The 25,663-nt window shown below is 38.9% G+C and overlaps 1 protein-coding gene across 1 annotated transcript in view; it reads left to right on the forward strand.

The window, feature by feature from the left end:
- APAF1 (apoptotic peptidase activating factor 1) overlaps positions 1-25,663 on the forward strand; it is a 2,040,921-nt gene that overhangs the window by 374,105 nt on the left and 1,641,153 nt on the right. Inside the window, exon 6 of the mRNA XM_044087206.1 lies at positions 4,281-4,412. Within this exon, the coding sequence (XP_043943141.1) occupies positions 4,281-4,412 (132 nt within the window). The remainder of the gene's footprint in view (positions 1-4,280; positions 4,413-25,663) is intronic.

The following is a 25,663-nucleotide window of genomic DNA, read 5'->3' on the forward strand; positions in this document are numbered from 1 at the left end:
GGACCCTGAAATGTATACTTTATTAGGTGAAAAAACAATTATAGTCTACAAGAAGGAAGTCTCCCTCAAGGGTATGTTGGAGAAAATGTCATTAGGGCAATAAATGGAGGTAGTTTCAAATGTGGCAGATGCCCACAGTGTCAGTTTATAGTTAATCAGGAAAAAATAAATTAAGAATTTTGGCAAAATTAAATCACTAAAGGAAATACTATTGTTGTTCCAAAGGTGTGTGGTCTGTGTGGCATTGTGTCAGTCCTGTGACTGGTTTTATGTGGGGAAGAAGAAAAGGGCATTTAGACAGAGTGTTTCAGCACATTTACAATAATAACCATAAAAATGACAACAATGCCCTTTTTAAGCACATCAGTGTTCACCCCCATGCACAGGTTTAAATTTTGTGCTATTGATCATGTGGATTTGGGACCCCAGGAAGGACCCGCTGATGTTTTTCTTGAGTTTAAAGAATTAAATGGGCAGATTAAAACCAATGCATGTGAACTGCCTAGGCTGAATGACAGGTTGTCATTAGGCCCATTATTGAGGCTCAAATCTGCCTGTTTTTTATAAAAATTCAAGTCATTTATGTAATAGTAACATACATTTTTATATGCATTGTTCTAAAATGGTTTATTTTAACGTGGATTTCAAGAATTTGTGTTTTTATGTCCTAGAACATGGGAAGGGACTTGTGTCAATTTGACCAATGAGAAGGCAGGATTTTGTATATGAAGTTTGACACTTGATGTATTATTTTATTCTGAAAAAGTCTGATATTTACTAAGACGAAAGCACTCAAATATTTGTGGAGTGGTACCAGTGGTTTCTACATCTTCTTTCAAGTTGTTGTTAATTTAATGTTTGATACTACCTTGTAGGCAGCATAGTGGCACAGCAGGTAGAGGCAGCACATTGGCACAGCAGATAGCATTGTCACCATGCAGCAAGAGGTTACCCAATTTGATTTTCAGCTGGGGTGCCCTCTGTGCTGAGTCTGCATGTCCTCTTGTGTTTGCATGGGTTTCCTCTGTGTGTTCCAGTTTCCTCCCACATCCTAAAGACGTGCATTAGGTGGATTATGCATTCTAAACTGGGTATTGGTGTGAGTGTGTATATGAGTATGTGATGTGAAAGAGTTGCAACGCAGGCTTAACTACCTGTTGGTGTAAACTTTGGCCCTAGTGGATTGTTATTGTTAAAGTGACATGCTGACTCCATGTGCAAAAAAACAAATGGGAAAAAAGGGGTGGTGGGATGAATGGATGGATGGATTTGAGACTACCTTGATTATTGTGTTGCTTGTGGAATAAATTTTGAAGGTGGATTTGCCTGTAGTTATGTGTTTTAGGAGTGAAAAGGAGTAGGAGCAGAATGTTGTATATGTCCTGTATAGCTTAGGCTACTTCCACAGTGATCTGTTTGAACATATATAACTGTACTTTTCCTGTATATGGGGCATTTTGCCATTATGAGCACGTTGTTATATCTGTCTTTTTTTCAGTGTTTTGGCTTCAGATATTCATCATATTCTTTTCAGCCTAACTCAATACCAAATACATGTAATACAGTGTTATGTTAATACTTGAAACATGGTTTATCTTGATTGCTTGTATTTTATTACTGCCTTAGTCTCTGACATGGAACCTTTGTAAACATGTCACATAGACCAGTCTGCACTGCAGTGTTAGTACTTGTGAAGTGTTTATTAAATCGCTTGGCTTGTTTTGTATGTAGTGATGTTGGAAGTCTGCAAGCCCATTTATGAGCTTCATAAGCAGCTAATGACTAAGTAGGTGTGAATGAGCACATATGTCATGTTGAAGATTTGCTGTTTCACTTTGAATTATTCAGTCGCTAGTTGCACAGGAACATGATGAGATTTGTGTTGTAGCTGCATTTTTTAGTGGACAGTTCCTTAATAGGATAGCAGTGTTTAATAGCAGGTGAGGGGATAAGCCGCGGTAGCGTTGTCACCCCACAGCAAGAGGTTCTCCTTTTCGATTCTCAGCTGGAGCGCCTTCTGTGTGGAGTCTGCATGTCCTGTCCGCGGGCAAGTGGCGTTCGAAAGACATGCATGAATGGATGTGCCTTCGTTGAATGTTGGGATTCGGGCTGGCACCTCGGCACTGTAAAAATTGACTGTCAATCATTAGCGGACCGGAGTTCCGCTGTGGCGACCCCTAACCGGGAGAAGCCGAAAGAGAAAACAAAATAAAAAATAGCAGGTGAGGGGTTATGGGTGGCACACCATCCACAGTGGGTTGTAAGGAAAAAGCTCACCCCCGTCTTCCCAAGAAACATGAAAAAAAAACTTTGGTTCAAATCAGTGTTTACTTTTGGCAAACATACATCTGTATCTATCTATATATCTGTATCTATATATCTATCTATATGTATATATGTACATATATATGTATGTATATATATGTATGTATATATATATATATATATATATATATATATATATATAATTATTTTTTAGTTAACCCTTTTTGTGTTGAGAGTTGTGTCGTTTGTGTCATTTATAAATTAGCACTCTTCAAGAAAAATCTTGATGATTGGATGGGAGATAGGAAATTCACCCCGGGGATCACAATTTATGTGGCTCTGCTTGACAGGGGCAAAGGAAAATAATTTTCTTGGGTGGCAAAAGCCAGGGTACCATTTGGCTAGGCTTATATAGGCCCTAGGGCCAATAGCCTAGTACCTACCTATGAACCTATAAAACCACATGTAGCTTAGGACCTGTTTAAGCACCTTAATGCATTAAATGACTCTTTAGGAAAATAAATGTTAATATCCATTTTTTCCTTGTATTAGAACTTTTTTTAGTGCTGCCTGAACACTCTGCTTATCCTTGGTTGTTACATAATTAGGTAAGGTAAAGATTGTGTAAATTTTTATTTTAAATATTTCAGAAGCTTTAGTAGGTAATCCAGACTCCAAGACATTAGCCAAAATTGTAAGCAATGTGTACAGCTTAGTAGTTTAAAAGCTTTTGGACAGTCTCATTGCCGAAACCGTAAATGAGACGGGAGGGCTTAGACTTGGAGCTAAATACTAAGTGCATGTACTTCAGAGCTGTAATGTGCCACCTAATCATTGTTAGAGTATGCTCAACAAGATATTAAGGTTGAAAGTAATTCTGCTACAAATATGCAGCATAAGTATGGTATAAAATAAAGCTTGCTTACATGTAGAAATAGAGTTTAGCAATACGTGATTAGCCTCCATACTAAATGACTATGGCTTAAAAAAATAGGAATTTGCTTAATAGACATGTTTTCCTACAGAATCGGCAAGAATGTATGCATTTCACACTGTCAGCAAGAAAGCTGACCTCTTACAGACTTAGCAAAAATGTAAAAAACAGGATGTATACATTTCACTTTGTCAGTAAGAGCAAAAATGTAAAAAAACAGGATGTATGCATTTGACATTGTCAGTAAAAAAGGTAACCTGCTTCCTTAAAGAATGGACAACAGGAAAACAATCTGTACATGTTTCTGTTTTATGACACTGTTAAGCAAGGAAGTTTGAATGGATATGCTTTCATCAAGTCAGCATTTGCACAATATGTTTCCTTAAAAGACAATACCAGCATTATTTCTCTACAGGATGAAAATTTTTTTCTGCAAACACCAGCAAACAGATGTTTTCCTACAAATATCAAAATAAAATACAAAGGAAAAAACAGGATGTAAAACCACTATAAAGAGACTATAGCAGATAACATTGTTAGAGATATTTGTGTAGGAACACACATTTGTTCCGAGGTAATATTGTATCTCTCACATCATCCATGCTGTTTGAGAAGTAAAGTAGCACAGTACCTGAAGCTGTAACAGTAGTTCGTGTGATTTGTTATAAAAAGTTATTTATTGGTTACTGCTTTTAAAGTGACAGAGTTTGATGCTGCATCGGTGTACATTCAGCAAGTTTCTGTGAGCAACAGACTGTAAATGCAATTATAACTAGACTTTGCTTTCAGCAGAATCCAGCCAGCAAGACCTTAGTGTCTTAAGAAGACTTTGGATCCATCACAGTAAGCAGCACCTTGATAATTCTTCAATCATAATTATTTTTAAAAATATTAGTTACTACAGTTTCATTAAAGCTACCGTTAAAACATTGCAGTTATGATTAGAATGAGATTACACAATGACATCAAGGTACCATTTTCCTACAGCCTTATTTCACTGTTACATATTTATGAATACAGATCTGGAGGTAAATTTCTTACTGTGTTATTGATATCAGTTTGTAATTTTCATTTATTATAGGCAAACGGTACTCAGTCCATGTAGAGGAAGGATTGTCACATGGCAAAGGACTGGAAGTATTAGCCCGTTTTGTAAACAAAAAAACAAAAGAATTGCCAGAACAAGCACATAACATTGTGAATGAATGCAAAGGTATGTCAAGGAAACTGAGAACATATCTGAAAAGTTTCATTAGAATAATAAGCATATTTTTTATGCATTTATTATGTCATGTCATATCAACATGAATCTTCCATTACTAGGAGTAGTAGCAAGTGAGAATTGAGTGTTTTATATGTTTTAACATGCATCTAATAGTACTATGATTTTACTGTGCACAGTGACATTTGGTATCCCTAATATGAAATGTCTTGTCAGTGCAGAAACACTTTGGTTTGCATGTCAGAAAAAGCACAAGCTAATTTGAGAGCTGCTTTGAAGCAATCTGTATGCAGTAAGTCTGAGTAATGAGGTTGTTATTAGTTCAGTAGGAATGACAAGTTTACAACACTGTATTTTACATCTTGAATACAACGTTGTATATAGATATTTTTGTCCCATTTTCTGCTTACTTTTTATAGCTATGGTTTATCTGAAATGTTTATATTTATTTATTTATTTTAGAAAAATTGGTTAGTTGTTACATTGTTGAGGTAATGTAAAATAAGAACTGAGCTGAGATTCTAGTTGAAGAATTTTGTGAAAGTGTTACATTTATGAACAAGGCATTAATTATAGGTCTATAACTGTTGGTAGTTTTAAACCTTTTTGACATAAATTTTCATTGGTCTTGTGATGATGTAAGGTAGCCAGCTGTGCCAGGGGGAGTAGGACAGTGCACGTGTAATATTTGCCAGCATAGCTAGTTGGTGTTTGTACAGAATTATATGTCATTTGAATATCAAACTGATTTTTACAGATGGTTGTGTTAAAAATGTATCAACAGTGAGTCCTGCTGGACAGAAAAGAAATACACATATATATCAGACTGTAGTGTTGCAAATGATGAAATGTAGCCCAGCTAACCTTAAGAAAAATGGCCTGAATTTTAAATTACTTAGTTTAGGCCATAAAGATGTTATCTCACCGGTCTAAATGCAGCCAGAGACAAAATCTCTGTGAAAAGCCTGGGTCAGGATTCTGTGCTGTTATCCTTAGTGGTGAACAAATTGCTACCCAGGGGTGCCAGAGAATGGCTTTTTAGTTTCTGCATGAAGGGTGAAGTGTTTGAATTGTTTTACAGTTTTCAGATGCTGTAATAAACCTTAGCTAAAGTTCTGTGTATGTGTGCATTGTGACACATCAGTGCCAAATCCTGGCTCAGATTCTAGTGAGAGGGTAGTGTGGGAACCACAGAGTCAGGTGATCAGATGTGATGTCATTTTGTAGCCAGCAATAAAATTGTACTTGAACACTAGTGAGAGAAGCGAGGTGTGCACTCTGCTTTTGGATGTGACAAGACACTTATCCACGTTCATGTATCCTTGCTTTAGTAAATAACTATGGAACAGTAATTCTTCAGTCACTTAGAAAAATATAGAGAGATTAGCTAAATGCCTTTTTTTCTGTATCTGTCCAAGACTTTCCATCTGTGTTTTTTTATTTCCTGTGATTATAACTCTGGTGTTTGTTGTAAATAGATATTCAGTATTTCCATGCTTTTTTATTATTTATTATTAAATATTAAATGTATGTAAACTTTTCATTGTGGTCTTTAGAAAATATTTAACCTTTGAAAGTATTTGCATTTATTTAGTGGCACTGTGGCTCCATGTTCCTGAAAGTCTTGCTGCTTGGTTAAACGCTACCATTCCACTACTGGAATTTACCCATAAACACAAAGGTCTACCGTCCTTCTCTGTTGCGTTTCTGTTTTCACACTGGGAGAGCTAGAGTTAAGCTGTTAGTCAGTGTGCAGCCATCTTGGAAGTCTAAACGTGAACTTTGAAGTGCTGCAAAAATCAGTTTGAAATGAAGAAAAAGCTGACTGAATTTGAGACTGCACAGGAAGAGATGCTTCAAAAATAATAGTGTAATTGGGTACCCTGGTAAGAGCCTTAAAGTAGCTGGCTTTGAGTGTTCTGTTGGCAGTAAACCTACCTTATAGTCTGGGTGGAGGTGGCAGGGGGGATAAGCTGTGCCAGCCTCTCCCAAGTGTGTGTGTGTCAGAAAATCAAATCTTAGAGTGTGTGTGACAGCTACATTGAACAGGGACACTGAGACCACCGATTTCACAGAGATGGGTGGTGGAGGACTTAGCTTGTAACACCTGACTAAGGACTCAGCTCTCTAGTGGTCGGTGGGGGGTCTTATTTGGGGCCTGTAGAGGATACGCAGCCCCTGGACTGGAGTGTGCATTCTCTATGTTTTAAGTACTTGGTGCAGAGGACTGCATCTGAAAATAGTGTGCGTCTGTCTCACAATGTATGTTCCCCACTGGTGTCAGTGGTGAGGACTGATCCTCCTTGATCACTGGCCCAGAGTAGGGACATCACAGGTCACAAACTCCAAGTGAGGAGTAGTAGCGCAAATGGTACCCTTGCTGTAACAGTGGTTTTTGCACAGTTAATGTTAGCTTTCATTTATATTGTATAAAAAAGAATGCTAATTTATACCACAAAAGCAGAAAATAACTGGCTACTGTTTGAATTTTAATAAGATGATGTTTGTTGTCTGGTGCAGTTAATTTCTGTAAATTTATTATGCTGATATGAGTTTTCTAATGATTTTTATACGAGTGATTTATTTTTTAATTCGTTCATTCATGTTCACATACCCTTTTCAAACATGACCTGGGCCAAAGGTGTGTGTGTGTGTGTGTGTGTGTGTGTGTGTGTGTGTGTGTGTGTGTGTGTGTGTGTATATATATATATATATATATATATATATATAATATAATGTATGTATATATATATATATATATATATATAATATATCTCACACACACAGATTCACTTTATAATCCTGAAATACTGAAATATCGAATTTCAGTATCACAAGACTATAAAGCCGAAAACTCACAAACATGAAACCTGAAAACCACAAAATTTTAAATCTCGAACGTTACAAAAACAATACACCACAAAAACGCAGCTACCACCAGACACTACAACAAACCAAACAAATACATATGAACACAGCAAAACCAACACACACACATCCTTGCTATAAGCAGGGGGGCAAGCCCCCCTGCACCCTCCATGTGGGGGGCTGTGCAGCCCACACCCCACTACTTATATATACTAACTCTGAGGTCGCACTAAAAACTGGAAGACCGCGAACACACTACCACACACACACACACACACACACACACACACACACACACACACACACACACACACACACACACACACATCACATACATACAAGCATGACCACTCTCAACACTTACACACTCACATGCATACCTACCTACCCTAACCCACACCTAAAACTTCCCAACACACTCACACACCCTCCCCAAAACGCTTAAATAATTTATTACACTTACTAAATGCACCATCACCACTTGCAGGTTCGAGATTTCCATATTTGACATGCTGAAGATTCGCGCAACTGCATATTCAATACTTTGGTCTCGAGATACTGAAATTCGATCTTTCAGTATTTCGGGATTCCAAAGTGAATCCACGTGCGCACACACACACACACACACACACACACACACACACACACACACACACACACATATAGATGAGTCTACTTAAAATAAGTGAAACACTGAAAAGTTGACATGCTTGGACTTCCAGGATGGGTGCATACTGATTAACAGCTTAAGTCTCTCTCTCCCAGTGTTAAAACAGAAACTCAACAGAAAAGGCCAGTAGACTTTTGTATTTATGTGTAAAGTCCAGTAACTGCCTAGAAAGTGTACTGCCTACATCCCAGGAAAAAAACAAAATACAAACCACTTGGGAAAAATCAGCTACAAAAAGTGAGGAAGAAACACTGACTGGGGAAAGGTCTGCAGGTTTCAGCAAAAAACAATGCAACCTGCAGACATGACTTCCAGTAATCTACAGGAGGATATAAGACAACTGCACACAGGCCTGGTTAAAATAAACAAAACACTAATGGAGTATATCAACAGAAACAACAAAAGTTTGGAAAAAATGGAGGAAGCTTTAAGCAGATATTCATAGGTTCATAGGTAGATACTAGGCTATTGGCCCTAGGGCCTATGTAAGCCTAGCCAAACGGTACCCTGGCTTTTGCCACCCAAGAAAATTATTTTCCTGTGCCCCTGTCAAGCAGAGCCAGAGAAGTGGTCCTCGGGGTGAATTTCCTATCTCCCATCCAATCATCAAGATTTTTTTTGAAGAGTGCTAATGAGGAGCTTTGTTTGATATAAACAGGCAGTTTGTTCCAGAGTATGGGAAGTCTCTGGGACAGGAATTATCCCTCCAGCATGTTCTGTTTATTGTGGTGATGAGGTTTAGGTCCGTAGAGTGTGTAGCTCGGAGGGATTGGGATTTCTTTAAGTGGAACATGTCCAACAGCTCTGGGTTTAATATAGCTTTGTTGCTAGGCAGCGATCGCCTCTGAGTAGGCAATAAGCGGCAGAGTAAAGCTTGAGTTTTTTGAGACTGTCTGTATAGGCCATCTGTTTGAGGCCAGTAATCCTCTTTGTGAGGTATTTCTGCAGCTTTCCAGTTGTTGTAGATGTCTTGTGAGGTACATACCAAAAGGGACATTGTACTCTATAATGGGTCTAATGAGTGATGAGTAGAGGGGAACAATGGCCTGTTTTTTCCTGGATGAGAAACCTTTTGTGATGAGGTGTGCCACGTAGAAGGATTTCCTGACTACTGTGGCAATGTGATTATCAAAGGAGAGACTACTGTCCACATGTGTCCCAAGGTCTCTTATCACACTTTTGGTGTTAAGTAGACTATCACCTATGTGGTAGTTCATGGGTACAAAGTTTTTACCAAAAGGGATGACAATACACTTTTTGGCATTGAGCTTGAGGCCATGACTTTGACACCAGGCATCTGTCTCAGTCAGGCCCTTTTGTAGGATGTCCACATTGTTAGGAGTTTTGGTTATGGCTCTTAGTTTGCAGTCATCTGTGAACTTTGTTAAGCCAAAGACCTTCTGTGTTAGCCTGTACTTCAGAGAAGTAGATACCAAACAGGAGAGTACCCAGGACTGAACTTTGTGGTACTCCACTTGTCACTGGTCTGAAGGCGGATTTGGAGTCTGCTACTTTCACAGTGTGGGTTCTGTCAGTGAGCCAGTTGGCAACCCATCTTGTGACATAGCAATTTATACCTAGTTTAGTGAGTTTATCTATAATTCCAGAGTGAGGGATGGTGCCGAAAGCCTTGGCGAGATCTAGATAGGATCTGTGAACCACCTTACCCTCATCTACAGCTTTGGTGACTGCTTCAAAGAAGTCTATCAGGTTTAGGAGACATGATCTGCCTTTTACAAACCCAAACTGGGTAGAGTCCAGAGTTTGGAGATTACCAATGTCATTGTTTACAAGTTCCATGATGATACGTTCCATAGCCATGCAGACCAGGCTCATCAAGCTGATGGGGCGGTAGTTCCCAGTGTCCTTGGTGGCTACCCCTTTGTGGAGTGGGCACAAAGCCTGAGGTGTGGCTATGATTCAACATGGTACTTAGGTGGGGTGCCAGTTCGTTCTGTAGTTCATGTAGAATGCAGTCTGGGATGTTGTCAGGTCCCATGGATGCTGTGTTCCTGGCTTTGGAGAGTGTGTTTTTTATCTGTGCAGCCGTGATTACAGGAACACTGCATTCTTTCGGTATAGAGATGGGCCCTTTAGGGGCTGAGAGAGGGGCAAAGTTAGTACTGAGCCTCTCTGCCAGGATGTTGGCAATATCAGTTGGTTCTGTATATTTAGTGCCATTGTGCTGTAACTCGGAGCAGATCTAAGTGTTGCCATTGAGATTCTTGACATATCTATAGAATGCTTTGTGGTTGTCTTTAGAATCAGTGGCAATTTTGTTTTCGTAACTAGCTTTGGAGGATTTTGAGGGATCTCAGCTTCTTACTGAGGCTGACCACGGAGTTCCTCCACTCATGGGACTTTACTCTTTTTTGCAACAGTTTCTTTCTTCTGTTGTACAGTTTGTTTATGGCAGGGGACCACCAGATTGGCTTCCTTTTTTTTGGAGGATAGCATCTTGGTTCTGTTGGGGATTGCACGATCCATGCAGTCATGTAAGTGCTTATAAAGTGCATTTGTAGTGGATTCAGTAGTCGTACCTCTATTGTCCGTCAGCATGGGTGTCGTGAAGTTTGCCACTTCTGTTTTAAGAAGCGTGAAGTTGGCTTTGGAGAAATATTTTACGTGGTTTCCCTAATGGGGGGTGGGGTTGGGATGTGGATGTCTAGGGTGATTAGCTTGTGGTCAGATCTGACTAATGAGGAACTGACCTCTGGTGTGGAACACAGGTTGCCCATGTTGGTAATGACCAGGTCTAGGATATTGCTGCCCCTGGTGGGGGTGTAGATAAGTTGATCCAAGGCGTTGGAATTTATGAATTCCAGAAAACGTTGAGCACAAGAGTTGGTAAATGAGTAGTTTTCCCAGTTAATGGTGGGGTAGTTGAAATCTCCCATTATTAGGGTGTTAGGTTGTACCCTAATATTTTCCAGTGTATCAAGAAATGAGGAGTGGGAATCCTGGGGCATGGTGGGGGATCTGTAGCAAGCTACAGTTTGGATTGCGGTCTTGCCCAGAGTTAGTTGCACTTGGATAATCTCGGATGCATTATGCTGAACAACTAGCCTGGAGGTGTGGATATCCTTAATGAATATGGACACTCCGTTACCTTTAGTGTTTCGGTCCAGGTTAGGTGGCCGAAAGGTGTGGTATGAATTATAGCCTGTAATGCAGGGGTGTTTTCTGGAGCCTTGAACCAGGTCTCTCTCACTGCATAGATGTCGATGTTCTCCATTTTAAGGAGTGCCTTGAGTGAGTGCATTTTGAGGTTTAGACTTCTAGCATTAAGTAGCATTATCCTCAGATTTTGCTTGCTTGTACCTGTTACGGTGGTTAATTTGTCATTTGAACCTTGCCTAAAAAAGGCACTATAGGGGTGGCAAGAGCTTTAGCCAGTATCCGGAATCCCAAGGGCAACAGGTGCAGGCCTTCTCTGGCAAAGCATCGTGGTTTGTCGATCATGTCATCCCAGGCAGACACATACTGGATCCCTTTAGAATGACACCAGAAGCTTATCCAATTGTTGAAGTCAGTCATTTTGTCCTTGTACTGTGGTATCATTCTGGGTGATGGCAGGATGCTACTCAGTGTTAGGGTCATACCTGCCTGGGCTGCAAGATCAGACAGCTCCTCCATGTCTCTTTTCATGTAGTCCAGGGAGGTACATCTCAGGTCATTCACACCAACATGGACAATGACAATTGTTGTGGAGTGACCTGAGTGCATGCATTATGTGGCGGATCCTGGCACCTGACAGGCAGCTGACAGTAAATGTCTCCTTGTTTAGCCTGGTGAGAGGAACATCAGTGTGCCTGACTATAGAGTCATCTATGACTAGAGTTTTGGGTACGTTGTTATGCCTTAAGGGCTGTGGTTGAGTGGCACACTGAGTTTGTGGGCTATGTCATTTGGGTTGTGTTGGGGGGTGGAGGTTGCTTGTGTTTCTGCTTTGGCGGTCCCTGTTGCTTGGGTAGATTTTTAAGAGCCTCTGCAAATGTATGTGTGTGTCTTGTGTTTCTATGTGTGTGTTTTGGTGGTGTAGGTTTTGAGGGACTATGTGATGAGTATGGTGTAGTGCAAGTGTTTACCTTCTCCTCTTGACTATCTAGTCCAGTTTTGGGTGAAGAGAGTTTTGCTTCCAGTTTGACTATATAAGTGCATCTCTTACAGGTTGTAGTGTTAGGTGGTAGGAGGAGAGGGTTGTCTGTATACATGAGGCAATTGCTGCATTGGTCCAAGATGTTCAGATTCATCAGGTAGATAGGAGGAAACACTGGGAGCTGACCCTTAGACATGCCTGGATAGATGCTTATTTATTAAGTACTAAAAATTGTTTTCCTCTAGACGAGTGAGGAAAGTTGAGTGCTGTAGTAATTTGTAGTGTATTTAGTGCTTACAATGAGTTCTGAACAAGTGCTGAGCTCAAAGAAACAGATTTGAGTGCTGAAACTAGAAAACTGGCTAGTTCTAATAAACAAAATTAAGCTAGAAGGCTTCCATCCAACACAGAAAGGCTTGGGGGCTCAGAAGCTTACAAACAGTCCTGGATACAGCAGATATGTATTTGGACTAGACGACTTACAGGAAAGGCAGAAAACAAGCTTCGAAAATTTTTTTTTTTTGGAAAGTGGAAAGGAGGAGCAGAAACTAAGTGGGTTAGCCTTCTCAAATGTTCTCCCTGGATTAGGTAGAATGAGGTAATGACACTAGACTGGGAGGAGTGTCCCAGATCAAATTTACAGTAGGGGCGGGCAACTGCAAAGCCACCAAGTATAAAAACAGGATACCAACAGGGAGTGAGGGTGGGAAACAACAAACAAACCCAACCAGATGCTTAACAATTGTAGAAAATTTCTAGTTAATACCTCACACACAGTGAAACTAGCTAGAAATGTATATGCAGACAATAAAAGTGCTATAAATAACTCGCAAAAATAAGGAAGCAAACAGTATACTTAATGTTGTTTATCACAAATCAACTTCCTTCCTCCAAGTAGCTCAGTGTGAAATGGCAGAAACACTCACAAGTTAACTTAAGTAACAAAGTTGAAACCTGAAACAGCTTTAAAAAAAAGCTTGAAAGAACCAATGAGGTGCTTTTATTCCAAGCCGTAGTCCAGGCAACCCTGATCAGCCAGTGACCATAAACAATTCACTATCACTGAAATGCTATACTGGCTTTGGTTAAACTATGATCGCCTGCAACATGTGCTCAGACACACAGCCTCTACTAACAAACAACTAGGCCCAAAACACAAGCCTGAATATGGACAATGCTACACTACCCACACTACTTGGGTAGAAAAAAACAGCAGAAATGAGAATACTTGTAACTGCAAGCAAGTTATATGATACACTCCTTAGCAGTAAATCAGAACAAACAAACCCAACCAGATGCTTAACAATTGTAGAAAAGTTCTAGTCAATACCTCACACACAGTGAAACTATCTAGAACTGTATATGCAGACAATAAAAGTGCTATAAATAACTCGTAAACATAAGCAAGAAAACAGGATACTTAATGTTATATATCACAGATTAGCTTCCTTCCTCCGAGTAGCTCATCCAGATGAGGTGATAAAGCTGCAAATATCAGAGTTTGAAATGAAAAAAAAAGGCTTGCTGAATGTGAAACTGCTCAGTAAGAGATTTTCAAAAAATGTAATGAATTAGAGGATTGAGAATGTAGGAAAACTCTCCGATTTTCAGTTGTACCAGATAAGCTGGAAGGAAAAGACTGCATTAGTTTTATGAAAGCACAAATAAGCAACTGGGCTGGTATTCCACAACAGGAGTTTTAGTTGTATATGCTCGAAACCTGGCTATGAGAAAGCAACCTCAATATTTAATAGTCCTACCAGCAGAAGGAGTTGATTCTGATGAAACTGTGGCAGAAGGACAAAATCTAAAGGTGGGAGACAACAAAGTGATTGTGGAGAATGACTACTTATTGTACACTAGGCAGAAGAGGAGTAAATTATTTTCACTGTTCAGGGAATGTTGTGACGTAGGTGTGATATTTAAACTGCTGTACCCAACTGTCTTCAAGGTATTCTTCCCTGGAGAGACAAAATCATTTTTTGATGAAGTACATGATAAGGAAGAGTTACAAAAGTTTGTCTAACAAAAAGTGAGCTGGGAAACAGAAGGAGGTTCTGCTTCTTGCTCTTCTGGTAATAAAGACCACAGAGAGACTGTACCTGTGAAACCTTTTCCATTGTTTCAATGGAAAGTGTTGGAGAGAAGGAAGAGAGCACGAGAGTTGACTACAGGAATAGAGTACGGTGGAAATGAAGCAGAGCCTGGATTTGGGTGACGAAGATGAACAGTAATAAAACCATTACATTTATGTGGGATCAGAGTGTAATAATTATATTTGTAAACTGTGACAGAACAAGAAAATCTGGAAATATTGGACATTGTCTGAATTTGTTGGACTTGTGGGGACTCTAAAGTATATGCCCTACTTCATGTCATTAATGTGCTGAAAAATGCTTTGGGAGAAGAAAGGGGTGAAGTTAATTCTAAGTAAAGAAAACATTTATTTTTTCTTAACAGTAATATTTTTGTGGTGAATGGTTTTCTTTACATGGTGTAAAGTAATGTATTCTCAGTTATTTTTAAGTGGAATGGGGACTGTAAATAGGTGCTGCTGTTCTTTTTTCTTTTCTTTCTCCCTTATTTCTTTCTTCTTGCTCAGTTTTAAGAAATGTAGGTGCAATGTAAAAAGCTTGGTTAAAAGAGCATGACAACAGAAAAATTAATGTGCTTTTTCGCATTCATGTGGGTGGGGGGGGGGGGTGACTGGATTAAAGACCTTAGATTGATTTAGTAACACGTTTTTAGAAAACAACAAGTAAATGAAAAAGCATATTGAATATCATGAGGCTTTTTTCTAGCGAATGAATATATGCTTTATAGCAATTCTGTATCTGGCCCTCATGTCTCCATGGAGACAATCTGATAGAGAAATTGGTTAAAGTCTGGTGGAGAGTGATTGTCTAGGGAAAAAATTAAGGAGAAACTGGCTAGCAGGTAATTTTCTCTGAAAACATTCAGGGGTTTTCACAGCTGAGATAGCTATAAAAATTGGACAAAACCAATTAGCACTTAGTAGAAACATAGGCTGCGCCATGTGTATTAGCATGGATAACCTTTCTTTTAGGTTAGCTCAAGTCTCTGAGTGTGGCTGCTAGTTTGGGACATTTGTTCTTATTAGGAGGGTAAAACTTCAGTATTTGAAGATGTGCATAGTTTTGTGTGTTAGTATTAAATTAATAGGTTTTAGGGGGTATTGGGGGTTTATTTTGTTGTTTGAGAGCTTTCAATAAAACAAAAAGATTTATAAGGTGTGTGTGATGCCCCACCATTGGACCAGTAATCAAGGAGCCTCAGTCCTCATCACTAGCACCAGTAGGGGACATACATTGGGAGGATAACTAGTACACATGCAGTATTTCCAGATGCAGCTCTCTGCATCAAGTGCGATTTCCCTTAAGAGCACAGACCACAGTCAGTCCAGGGCGGTTTCTCCCTCTTTGTCCAAATCCCAAATAAGACTCCCCACTGGCACAGCTATAGAGTTGAGATCTCAGCTGAGTGGCCAAGCCAAGACTTCCAGCACCCTCTCTGTCCAACCAGTGCTTTGTGTCTCTGTCCAAGTAGCTGACACACACACTCAGGTTTGGCTTGCACACACACACACACACACACACACACACACACACACACACACACACACACACACACACTTGGGAAAGACTGGCACAGGTTTACTAGCTATGCCCTCTTCTGTCCAGACTATAAGGTAGTTATTACTGCCACCAGCCAGCTCCTTATCAGCTACTTTAAGGCCCTTAAAGGGTGCCCAATCTTACTCTGTAATGTTACATTAATACAAATGGTAGTTTGACCAAGAGCAAGGCTATTAGGAGTGGCCCACAGTGTCACCAAATAAATATGCAAATGCTCTCAGAACTTAAATATGTTTCGCAAATATCAGCCACAATGAAAGGTTTAAATATCTTTAATAATAAATAATAAAATAACAAGAAAGTACTCCATATATAATGACAGTAACAGAGTTCAAAATCACAGGAAATATTTAAAACAACATTGCAGGACAGTCTCAAATAAATAAAGAAAAACATCTAAATTAAGCTTTGCTATATTCCTGACTATAACTAGAGAATTACTGTACCCTAGTTAACTTAGTTACACAACAAGCAAGGCAGATATGGTGAATGGGTCTTCCAGCTGATGTCCGGTCAAAGACAAATACAAAATACTCAGTCTGTCTGAGATTTTTCCTAAATATCTGAAATATTACTGCTGGGATACTTGCAGAGTGACATAATTTCTTGTCATCTGACTTCAGTTCTCAGGCTCAAAAACAACCATTGATGCAGCTGGTAGCATTTGGCATCTGCCTGTGAAAATACTTAGACCTGAGATCTCTGGCAAATGGTGGAAGTTGTAAAATTTACATTCCTCCACATTTAAAGACAATACAAAAGACTTCTCTCATGCAGACATGGTCTCCTGTTGCACTGAAACTGAAAGATAACATCTTTTTTATGGCTCAGCCATAAAGTAATTTAATTTCAAGTATTTTTCTGAAGTTTTGCAAGTTAATCTCCAGTGTTCGTTTCTAGTATTAAAATATATACATTTAAACAGTTGCAATAGTGAATATACATTTCTAATCAATACTTTACAAAATCTCTTCAGCATGTGTCTGTACAAACGATCTTATAAGACATACATTTTTAATACATTTGTAACACAAGCATATGAATCATGTTGATATTCACAAATGACATATTATTTAAAAAGTTCCAGATAGCTGTGCTAGCAGTATCTCCTTTTGTTACAGTTCTATATAAATCATATTAATATTCACAAATGACATATAATTATTTGCAAAATTCCAATTGGCTTGGCTGGCAGTATCTCCTTTCGTGACATAATGACATAGGGTAAAATGGATATGACAAACGACTATATAAAAGTTCAACCTGCCAAACAGTGTATGCCATGTAACACAAAAGCTGGAACTAAACATTTAACAAAAAAGGTGTTGTACACAAAAGGTGGGAATAATAACTTTTGTATACAATAATGCTTTGTGTAATACCTTTAAATGTCAATGGACTCGCAGATAAATACAAAAAAGATAGACTAGTGAACTATAGTAAAAATGCAGAGTGCAAATAGTTATGTTACAGGAGAGACACTTGGAAAGAACTGAACATGTGAATTTGATAAAGGTTTTCAGGATGGTTATTTTCGAAGAACAGCTGAGATAAAGGAAAAGAGAAGTACTTATATTAATTGCAAGAGGAGCTAGGTAGTTCATAGGTTGGTACTAGGCTATTGGCCCTAGGGCCTGTACAAGTCTAGCCATAACAATTCCTTGGATATTTCTTCCCACAATATTTACTTCCCTGGACCCCTGTCTAGCAGGACGACTGACGTGATCCCCGGGGTGAATTTCCTATCTCCCTTCCAATCTCAAGGTTCCTTTTGAAGAGGGCCAAGGAGATGCTCTGCTTGACATGTATGGGCAGTATATTCCAGAGTATGGGGAGTCTCTGGGTGGGTCAGGGACCCATCTCTCCAGCATGTTTTGTTCATTGTGATGACAAGGTTTAGATCCCTGGAGCGTATGGCTCTGAGGGATTGGGATTTCTTTAAGTGGAGCATGTCCAACAGCTCAGGGTTTGACATGGCCTTGTATGTTAAGCAGAGATCACCTCTGAGTAGACGATATGCCAGAATATAGCTGGAGTTTTTTTTAGATGGTCAGCATTGAACATCTGCTTTAGGCCTGTGATTTTTTTATTGAGGTATTTCTCCGGCCTTTTCAGCTGTTGTAGATGTTTTGTGAAGTACATACCAAATGTTGTACTCTATAATGGGTCTAATGAGGGATGAGTACCATGGGACAATGACCTCCTTTTTTCTGGATGAGAAGTCCTTAATGATGAGGTGTGCCACATAGAAAGATTTCCCAATTGTTGTGGCGATGTGGTTATTGAAGGTGAGACCACTGTCCACCTGTCTCCAAGTCTCGCATCACACTTTTGGTGTTTAGTGTATTGCCACCTATGTGGTAATTCATGGGTATATTTTTTTTCCCAAAGGGGATAACTATACATTTCTTGGCATTAAGCTTGAGACCATGGCTCTGGCACCAAGCGTCTGTTTCTGTAAGGCCCTTTTGTAGAATATCCACATCATTTGGGGATTCAGTAATGGCTCCCAGTTTGCAGTCATCTGCGAACTTTGTTAGCCAGAGTCCCTTAGTGTTGGCCTGTACTTCAGAGAAGTAGATGCCAAAGAAGAGCGGTCGCAGGACTGAACCCTGAAGTACTGCACTTGTCTGGAGCTGGATTTGGAGTCAGCTACTTTTACAGTCTTGGTTCTGTCAGTAAGCCAGTTGGCAACCCATCGAGTGACGTAGGGATTAATGCCCAGCTTAGTAAGTTTATCAATGATTCCAGAGTTGGGGGATGGTGTCGAAGGCCTTGGCGAGGTCCAGGTAGGCTGTATGGACCGCCTTACCCTCGTCCACAGCTCTGGAGACTGATTCAAAGAAGTCAATCAGGCTCAGGAACAAGATCGGCCCTTCACAAACCCAAACTGGCTGGGGTCCATTGTTTGAAGGTTGCCAATGTCTTTATTTATAAGTTCCATGATAATGCATTCCATGCCCTTGTAGATCAGGCTCGACAGACTGATGGGATGGTAGTTCTCGGGATCGAAGGTGGATCCCCCCTTGTGGAGTGGGATAACTGTAGCTGTGCACCACTCTGTGGGCACGAAGCCTGAGGTGAGGCTATGATTAAACATGACACTTAGGTGAGGTTGCCAGTTCATTTTGTAGTTCATGTAGTACACAGCCCGGGATGTCATCTGGTCCCATGGATGCTGTATTATTAGCTTTGGAGAGTGCGGTTTCTACCTGTGTGGCCGTGCTTACCGGAATTTGGCAATCTTTTGGTATTGAGATGGGCCCTTTAAGGGGTGAGAGGGGGGTGAAGTTGGCACTAAATCGATATGCCAAGATATTGGCAATATCCTTGGGATCAGTATATTTAATGCCATTCTGTTGTAGCTCAGAGCAGATCTGAGCATTGCCATTTACATTCCTGACGTAACTATAGAATGCCTTGTGGTTGTCTTTGGAATCTATGGCAGTTTTATTTTCGTAACTAGCTTTGGAGGATTTTATGAGGGATCTCAGCTTGTTGTGATAGTAGAGGCTAAAAAAGATGATAATGGCAGATTTGTAGTGCTAAGGGCTACTGGCAAGGGAGGAGGATTACACTGCCATGTATTTATATTCCACCTAAAACTACTATAATGGAGCTTAAAGAAAATTCTGAGAGAAATAATCAGTTTTCAGCAAGGAATAATACTTGGAGGTAGGGACTGAAATTTGATTTGCAGCAGTGAAAATGTGTCTGGGAGGCCCAGAAGGGAAAGTGTAACAAAGGAGGGTAGATATTTGAAGAAATTCATGAAAATATTTGGCATGGAAGATGTAAATTCAGTAACAGGAGTTTGGAGTGAATTTGCATATTATTCCCCAAGAACTAAAAACTGGGCTAGGCTAGACAGAATTTACATCTCACAGGAACATGTGCATTTAATTAAAGGTCTTGATATGCACCCAATAAGTATTTTAGATCATGTGCCAAATATAGCTAAAATAAAAACACAGGATAATGAAATAAAAATGAGACACTGGTGCTTTCCCACCTATCCGTTGAAAAGAAAGGATTTTAAGGAATGGGTAGTGGAGATTATTTATGAGCTGTTCTAAAGGATAGAAATTACTTCTGAAAATCTAGCTAGAGAGTGGGATAAAATTAAAGTGGAATTTAAAAATAGAGTGGAAATTAAAAGAAAGGGAGCCATGGTTGAAAGGGAGCCATGGTTAAGAAGTAACAAGAATTAGTTAGAGAGACTGACAAATGTTCAAGTATTGCAGGCTATGGGGAGTCTCACAGAATAAGAAGAGGATCAGCTGCAGAATGCTAAGCAAAAAATACGGGATTACCTCGATAATATACACAGGTTTAGAAAGATTGCTCTTAAGCAGCTGTTTTTTGATAACACTAGAGCACAAAAACTTTTAGCACGACGACTCAGTCACCAGGCTTAGGGAGCATGTAACAAGGAAGGTAACAAGAGATCGTATAGAGTTATTAGAAATATTTCCAAAATTCTATGAAAGGCTGAATAAAGCAGAGGAATATGGAAATCAAGAAAAGATACAAATGGAAATGTTTATGGAAGAATTAAATTAGAGGTAAATGAGGCTCAATTGCTAACAGTTAGGATCTGAGGAGATAAGATAAAAATGTTGATGTATAACCAATCTACAGGAAAGTCCCCGGGAGAGATGGTATTCCTTTGGAAGTTTGGAAGCTAGGAGGGAAAAAATTGTTAAAGATCTGGAAGGCTTTATTTAACAGTATTTTAAGAGGAGGAGAAGTACAAACATCCTGAAAGAAAGCAGTGGTAGCTGTAATACCTAAAGAGGGTAAAGATTCATCGGATCCGACTTCATACAAGGCCCATTTGTATACTAAACTATGATTATAAAGTGGTAATGTCAATAGCTAAAAGAATGGAAAAAGTAATACCAAAATTGATTGAGATGGATCAATGTGGTTTTCTGGAGGAGAGCCAAACATATGACAACATTAACAGAACATTGATGATCCAGAGGGAAGCAGAGTGTAAGAAAATGCCATTGTTGTTGTTGGGTCTTGATGCAGAGAAAGCATTTGACAGAGTAAGCTGTGACTTTGAGCAGGACAATGGAAGTTTTTGCATTTCCTGAAAAAATTATAACATCGGTTAGGACTATATATGAGGGATCAGAAATGAAAATTAAAGTGTGTGGGGTCCTCTCTGATAATGTCTGCTTGAGTACAGGAACCAGGCAGGGGTGTCCTCTTTCCCTTTGATATTTGCATTATATTTAGAATCATTGGCAAAGAAAATGCGGGACTCAGAAACTCAAGCATATAGTTGGTATGGTAGTCAAGAAAAGCTGGCTGTGTTTGCAGATGGTATTATTTTATACCTGACTAAACCGGAAAGAGACATTACAGTGTTGTGGGACAATGACCTCCTTTTTTCTGGATGAGAAATCCTTAATGATGAGGTGTGCCACATAGAAAGATTTCCCAATTGTTGTGGTGATGTGGTTATTGAAGGTGAGACCACTGTCCACCTGTCCCCAAGTCTCTCATCACACTTTCGGTGTTTAGTGTATTGCCACCTATGTGGTAATTCATGGGTACATTTTTTTTCCCAAAGGGGATAACTATACATTTCTTGGCATTAAGCTTGAGCCCATGGCTCTGGCACCAAGCGTCTGTTTCTGTAAGCAATTTTGAGATGGTTTCGAATCTTTTCGGGATACAAAAGTAATGAAGCTAAAACAAGGGCAATAGCAGTAAATTATGTATGCTCATATGAATTGGTTCAGCAATATCCATATTTTTGGGACATGATAAAATGAAGCATTTAGGGGTATGGATTAAAAAGGATTCTGATGTGGCAGATAAGGATATGTGGGAAGAGACTAAAAAGATAACAGAAAAACTAAGAAAATGGAAATTTTGTTATATGAAAATGGATAGTAAGATACAATCAGTTAAAATGTTTTTAATCCCTTTAGTCTTATGCACAGGTCAGCATATTTTTATCAACCAGAGAAGTTTAATAAAGAGCTGAAAGACTTTATCTGGGAGGGGAAGTCAGCAAGATTCTAGTGGGATAAGCTGATTCTTCCAGTAGAACAGGGCAGATTGAGATTACTGGATTTGAAGGGGTATTTCAGAGCTACACAGTTAAGGCTGTTTATACATAGCACAAGCAGAAAACTTTACAAAGTGGAAAAGGATGATGAAATGGGGGAAGCTCAAGAAGAAGAGACTGGAATTTTGGATGCAGGTCTTTAAGGAGAATAACAGTCATACAGAATATTATTTCTGTAGCAGAACGTTTTCTTACAAGTAAGTCAATACAAGAATGGAGAAAGGAGATTCTGCCGTTAGGAATTACTCCAATTAGGGTTATAGACTATTGGCAAGAGGGGGCTGGAATTTATTGTAGAAAACTGGCAAAGGAACCAATGTATTGTGGGAGCAAATAACTAGAGAGGGATGGGAAGATGCCAAGAATTTATCGGGACTGCAGGCTAGAGATTGCCTTCCCTATCAAGGACTGATATCAGAGCATAGGAAAAGAGAAATAAATAAGGGGGTTTTAAATGGAAGACCAGCACTGGCAGAGTTTTTAGTAGAATCTAGAACAGAAGCTGCCATTAAAAAAGGAATAATTAGTAGAACATATAAAATACTGCATGATAAGTATAAGAATCGATCAGAGCAGGTTAGAAAGGATTGGGAAGAGAGATTGGATAAGCAATTTACAAAGAAGCAATGGGAGGCTATATGTATGTCTCCCAAATGTGCAACAAAATCTGGAAGATTTAGGATTTTTTCTTGGAAATGTTTATGTAGATATCTTTATACCCCAAGTAGACTCCAGAGAATTTTTCCTCAGGTAGACCACAGATGTTGGAGGTGTGACCGGGATGAAAGAGGCAATTGGGAACATATTTCCTGGGAGTACAGTGAGTTGGCGTGCTTTAATGATTCCCTGCTGTTTACACTGTCAGTGATGATGGGTGGGCAGATTGGTGTGAGGAGGGAGATGATTCTTCTGAGTTATGAGAGAGAATCTTAATTGCCTAGAAATGGTAAGGCCTCGCTGTATCTAATTGTGGTGGCTGCCAAAAAAGCAATTACTAGCAAATGGAAATCAAAATCTAAACCAGCTATACTACAAGTAGTGAATATAGTAACAGAGGTAAAACAACTGGAATTGAGATCTTTAGTAAAGGGTAAGAGCAAACTAAATAGGAAAAAAATAGGAATTGTGGGAACAATACATACAGGGGAGGAATGAGATTTAAAAGAAGGAAGGGCTTAAATGAGCTATGTAATGTTTGACTAAAAATGATTGGGTAGATTATAAGTGATGTTTAATGTTTGCAACTGGGAGTGTCAAGTATGGTATGTAATGTAAAATGCTTGCAACTAAGATTGTCTGTGTGGTTTGTTTTCATTTCTGTAAATGTGTGATTGCCTGTGTTGTAATCGATGATTTAATATTGATGTTTCTTGTTTAAAAAAAGGGGGCAGGAATTGAATAATTTATGTAATGTTGCTTAGGTTTTATGATGTATAGAATATATATGAAGTATAATGTTTGTAAATGTGAACTTGTTAATACAGTTTGATTACTTTTATATTAATGTACATTTGCCTATGTCACAAGTGATAATTCAGCAAAGATGTTTTAAAAAAAAGTTGACATGCTTAACACTGAAAATGTAAATAAAAAAAGTAACATTGACATGTGCATATTCTACAGCTTAAGCTTGGTAGCATGCAACTTAAAAACAATATTTTTTCAGGGATAGCCCCCATATGGAGGGGCTGTCCCTCACCCCCCCGACCCATGCTAATTATATATTTTAATGATGAGATCCCACAACACTAGGGGAAAGGGCGTATTTATCAACCTGAGGGATTACGCACTCTTATACAACTGTTGACTATCTGTTTTGTGAACCAAAGTTTATTGTTTTAACTTAAGTGATTACATATAGGTTCGTAGGTAAGTATTAGGCTTGAAAAAAAACATCCAGGGAAAACAAAGCATTCTGTTGTGCTTTTATTCCAACTTGCAGAACAACTCAGTGAAAAGCATAAACGCAGAAAATCTCCTACACGTTTTTCGTCACAGTAGCTGTAACTTCTTTGTTAAAGCGTGTAGGAGATTTTCTGCGTTCATGATTTTTTGCATTTGTTTTTCACTGAGTTGTTCTGCAAGTTGGAATAAAAGCACAACAGAACACTTTGTTTTCCCTGCATGTTTTTTTCATTTCGTTTTACTGGTTATAGTTGTGGCTTAACCATAGGCTGCTGTTTCGTTTGAGTTAAGTATTAGGCTTGTTCTCCTTGACATTTTAAGCCAAGCCAATTTCCCTTTCTGTGCCCAAATAACCTATCCTGTTTGGTTATAGATTAGCTTTACCCATCCCATGGTCAATAATTATATATTACCCCTAATGAGAATAACTGGGATCATATGATACATAATTAGATGGGACTCATGCTAGGGATACATACATACATAACATGCAGATATTTCAAGCACTGACATTAATGCTCTTCTAGCCTGCCAATATACCAAAACAGTTGTTTCCAGGCTGTTCTTTAAAAGACTTAAACTTCTGCTTGCTTAAAGTAATTTGTTAGTCTATTCCATGGTTCAGCTTCTCTCTGAGAACCAATTAATACAATTCTCATTCCTGTAGAATCTTCTACATAAATTGTCTTACGATTCTCTACTACTTTTTGATAACCCCAAACATTCCCAGAGGTAGTTGTCTCTAAAGGCAGTATATCCCCGAATAAGATCTCTTAAATATATATATATATATATATATATGAGACACTGTACAAGTTCAGATATTTTAGTCTTTCATAATAACATAAACTTTCTCATCCATAGATGCCTGTTGGTATATTTCCACTTTACTCTTTCCAATTTATTCATGCTTGTTTTCCTATAAGGTTTCCATATTGTTATTCTGTACTTGATTGGTTCTGATGTAACTACCAATGACTTCATTGTAGATCAAAGTGCAAGTAATATGTGTGTTGTATCTCTAAGAAGTATGTCAAGGCTGTACGTGCATGTATAAATTCCAGACACGTGCAATCCCTGTTGCCAGTTTGAAAGAGCAGCCAGAGAAAGAGCATGCATGATCATAGTTGTTAGTTTGTATGTAAGTTACTTAAGTTAGTCAGTAAACTTCTATAGTGATGTGTTTGTATACGTTAAAGCTGCTTGAACAGAACCCACAAAGACTCTTCTATTGTGTCCAAAAAAGGAGAGCAACGTGGTGTCAGAAGTGGGATCGCAGAGAATAATATCCACAGCTATGAGATGCAGAGACGACAGTGAAGGTAAAACTGAGAGAAACGAGCAGAAACAGAGCCAGAAAATAATCAAAGGTAATGAGAAATAGCACAAATTGTTTATTTGATAGAAAAGACAAAAAGGGGCATTGCAAGGGCACAAACTGCATTATTAAGCAAGCGGGGGCACAAAAAATTGGATAACTAAAAGAAATGATTAAAATAAAGGTATTTGATAAAACAATTAACAGTAAAGCAAAACGAGCATGTGTAAAGCAAGTTGAGTGTGTTTAAGTCAAAACTGGGCATGTTTAGAGTAAAACGAGCACAAGAAAAGTACATTGGTCATGAAAAAGGCTTAGATGAGCAGAACAAATATAATAAGGGCAAAAAGGGCACATTAAGCAAAAAATAAAGCAAGGCTACTGCATGTGTTTTGGCAAAGTACTGTGTTTTGGCATAACTATGACTTTGTATTGTATCAAGGGCATAATTAAAATTATTTGAAGTATCCCAAAGTGCTTACAGAGTGTGCTTATTACTGTGCATGTATTTTGAAGAGTTTATTGTGTTTTAAGTGCAACCATTTCGTGAAATACAAAGTATAGCCATTTTGGAAAGTTTATTGTGTTGGGTGTGTCTGTTCACAAGGTGCCGCCATTACGGAGTGTTTCTTGTACTG

Source organism: Protopterus annectens, chromosome 11.part0, assembly GCF_019279795.1.
Source record: "Protopterus annectens isolate FY-2018-M chromosome 11.part0, PAN1.0, whole genome shotgun sequence".
In the NCBI taxonomy this organism is placed as follows: domain Eukaryota; kingdom Metazoa; phylum Chordata; order Ceratodontiformes; family Protopteridae; genus Protopterus; species Protopterus annectens.